The 3007-nt window shown below is 36.6% G+C and overlaps 1 protein-coding gene across 1 annotated transcript in view; it reads right to left on the bottom strand.

Moving 5' to 3' along the window:
• DCLK2 (doublecortin like kinase 2) overlaps positions 1-3007 on the bottom strand; it is a 161977-nt gene that overhangs the window by 141177 nt on the left and 17793 nt on the right. The window contains exon 2 of the mRNA XM_007469899.1: positions 1365-1699. Within this exon, the coding sequence (XP_007469961.1) occupies positions 1365-1699 (335 nt within the window). The remainder of the gene's footprint in view (positions 1-1364; positions 1700-3007) is intronic.

Here is a 3007-nt window from a genome sequence, read left to right as displayed (position 1 = left end):
ATTCCTGCAATTTGCTCAATTTTTTTTAGCCTATTAGATTCCCTGGTATATTGTTACCATAATTTGGCTTGCAATTTTGGCTTGTAATTTGTGTACATTTTTCAGAAATGCTGCTTAATTACCTCTATTGTTTCCTATGAAACTCAAATGGACATTCCTATAAAAGAACATTCTTTGAAATGCATTTTCTATATTATACATAAGTAGGGAGGAAAGGCTTTTCTGAAAGCATTAAATATCTTTTATTTTTACTTCTGTGATTTACCAAAACCCATATTGACTCTACTGGTCAACAGATGTTCTTATTCTTAACTAGAGAATATCCCACTTAATGTAGGAAGCCTCTTCAACATACACTCTTTTTCAACATACTCTCTTTCCTCAGAAGTTTACATTTCCCTTCTGGTGCAACCACTGTGGAAAACAATATGGAGGTCCCTCAAAAAACTAAAAACAGAATTACCGTATGATCCAGCAATCCCACTCCCAGGCATATACCCGGACAAAACTGTAATTCAAAAAGATACATGCACCGCTATGTTCATAGCAGCACTATTCATAATAGCCAAGACATGGAAACAACCTAAATGTCCACTGACAGATGAATGGATAAAGAAGATGTGGTATATATATATACAATGGAATACTACTCAGCCATAAAAAAGAACGAAATAATGCCATTTGCAGCATCATGGACGCAGCTAGAGATTGTCACACTAAGTGAAGTCAGAGAGAGAAAGACAAATATCATATGATATCACTTATATGTGAAATCTAAAATATGACACAATGAACCTATCTCTGAAAGAGAAACAGAATCATGGACATAGAGAACAGACTGTGGCTGCCAAGGGGGAGAAGGCTGGGGGAGGGATGGAGTGTGAGTATGGGGCTAGCAGATGTAAGCTTTTATATACAGAATGGATAAACAACAAGGTCCTACTATATAGCACAAAGAACTATATTCAATATCCTATGATAAACCATAATGGAAAAAAATATTTTAAAAAGTATATATATGTATAACTGAATCACTCTGTTGCACAGAAGTAATTAACACAACATTGTAAGCCAACTATACTTCAATTAAAAAAAAGAAGAAGAAAAAGTTTACATTTCCCTTCCAAATAGCCATAGAAGTATATGATAGATTTCTCTACATTTACTTTTGAGATATTTGGGTAAAGAGACAGGTAAGCCACTTACATTTTTCATGATAAAGGCCAACACACACAGGCCTCTCACAAGTAGGACTGCTAGAATAACTTCTAGGGAACTATGAAATTCATAGTAACTATGTAACCACCATGGTACAGGGAGAGTTTAAAAGTAAGACAGAGAGTGTGAGGCTGGAAACATCCTACCTGCTTCCCGTCCAGCGTGCAGAGCCTCTTCACCACTCCTGAGTCCAGTTTAATGGCTTCGGTGATATCTGTTAAGACCTGTTCGAAGGAATGAGCAGTCTTCTTATTCAAAAGGATCCGCACAGCTTTTCTAGGCTTCACTCCACTTCGAATCACAGTCACTAATTTGGGTTTGATGAAATCTTTACTTTCCTTCACTTCACTCTTCACTGAGGAGGGAGCAGCCACGGCTCGGGTGGTCCCACCCTTGATGTTCACAGACCAGTTTGGATTAACGTTTTTGGTGTAATCAACTTTACGAAACGGTTCATTCGACGCACACACGTAACTCTCACCTAGAAAGCAAAAACCAGTTTTATCAAAGTGGTTATCCCCACCACAGGAGCATTTTGTATGAAGCAAAAATGCTAGAAACCCATTAAGTGAATCCTCAACTTAACAGGTTTGGCATTCTACCCACACCCCTTTCTTTTCAATAGCATCTAGGTTGGTTTTGAGAGAAAAGCATACATTAGAGTGAAATGCACTGGACGAAGAAACTAGAGATCTGGGTTTTATTCTGGTCAAACGTCACCCTGGATAGCACAGCTTACGGGATCTTAGTTTCCCAACCAGGGGTAGAACCCGCGCCCTCAACAGTAAAAGCACAGTGTCCTCACCACTGGACCACCAGGGAAGTCCCTGCACTTTCCTTCCCAACATCAGTATCTGTAAAGGGAAGTTGTTGAATCAGGTGAATTCTAAGATACTCTCTACTTCCAAAAGTCCATTAATTTAATTTTTAATGTCTCATTCTGGAAGAAATAACTGTATCACAAAATAATACATTCTCATAAAGAAATAAAACTGTCTTCCTCCTCTTTCCGATTATAGATTTCAGCCCTAATCAAAGAAAAGTTACTACAAAATTCACATAGCTGACTAAATTCACATATTCAGTTATATGATCATTTACTCAATTAATGAAGCACTGCAAAAATGAAGGAAGAGTTTTGACAGCTCAAAGAAACATACCACAAGCATTTTTTCCTTAATGGAAGAATATGAATTTAAAATAGTTTAAATAGACAACCTTTTCATCGTCTACTGAAATGAGGAAGGATATTTAGTAGTTAAAATGATATATTCATTATTCATTTAGCCTTTCTGCTTAATTTTTACTAAGTAAAACATAAAAACTATAGTATTTGTCAATTGGTTAACTGATTCAATGTTCATTAATTTTAAGTTCCAAAACTTTATGTTGAAAAATCACACTTCTTCTCTCAGGAAACTCAGAAGTCACCCACTTCTTTTTAGTCTCAACTTGCTGGCATGCAAGATAAAAGGATTACACTCTAAAATTTTCTCCAAGGTATCTTCTAACTCAAAAAGAATTCATTATTTTTTCAAACATGCAGTTTAATGGCCTCATTTTTAATATGTAGATTTGCCTACAGGGAGAGAATATGCAGACAAAAGCATTTAAGATTTTGGTTCCTTAGGCAGTTATAGCTCTTGCTGTTAAATAATAAATTCTTATTCTTTGTTAGACACTAGGCACCTACAAGATTGATTAGAAGCAATCAGTCTTCCCCCAACCAGAGTCATGCTACTGTAGGGATTCTTGTTTAAGATTTGTTACCCGCCACCGCCCCCCCCCC

The sequence above is a fragment of the Lipotes vexillifer genome, unplaced genomic scaffold (assembly GCF_000442215.2).
Source record: "Lipotes vexillifer unplaced genomic scaffold, Lipotes_vexillifer_v1.1 scaffold755, whole genome shotgun sequence".
Lineage (NCBI taxonomy): Eukaryota > Metazoa > Chordata > Mammalia > Artiodactyla > Lipotidae > Lipotes > Lipotes vexillifer.
Note: the sequence above shows the minus strand (reverse complement) of the source record. Positions and strands in the feature narration are given on the sequence as shown.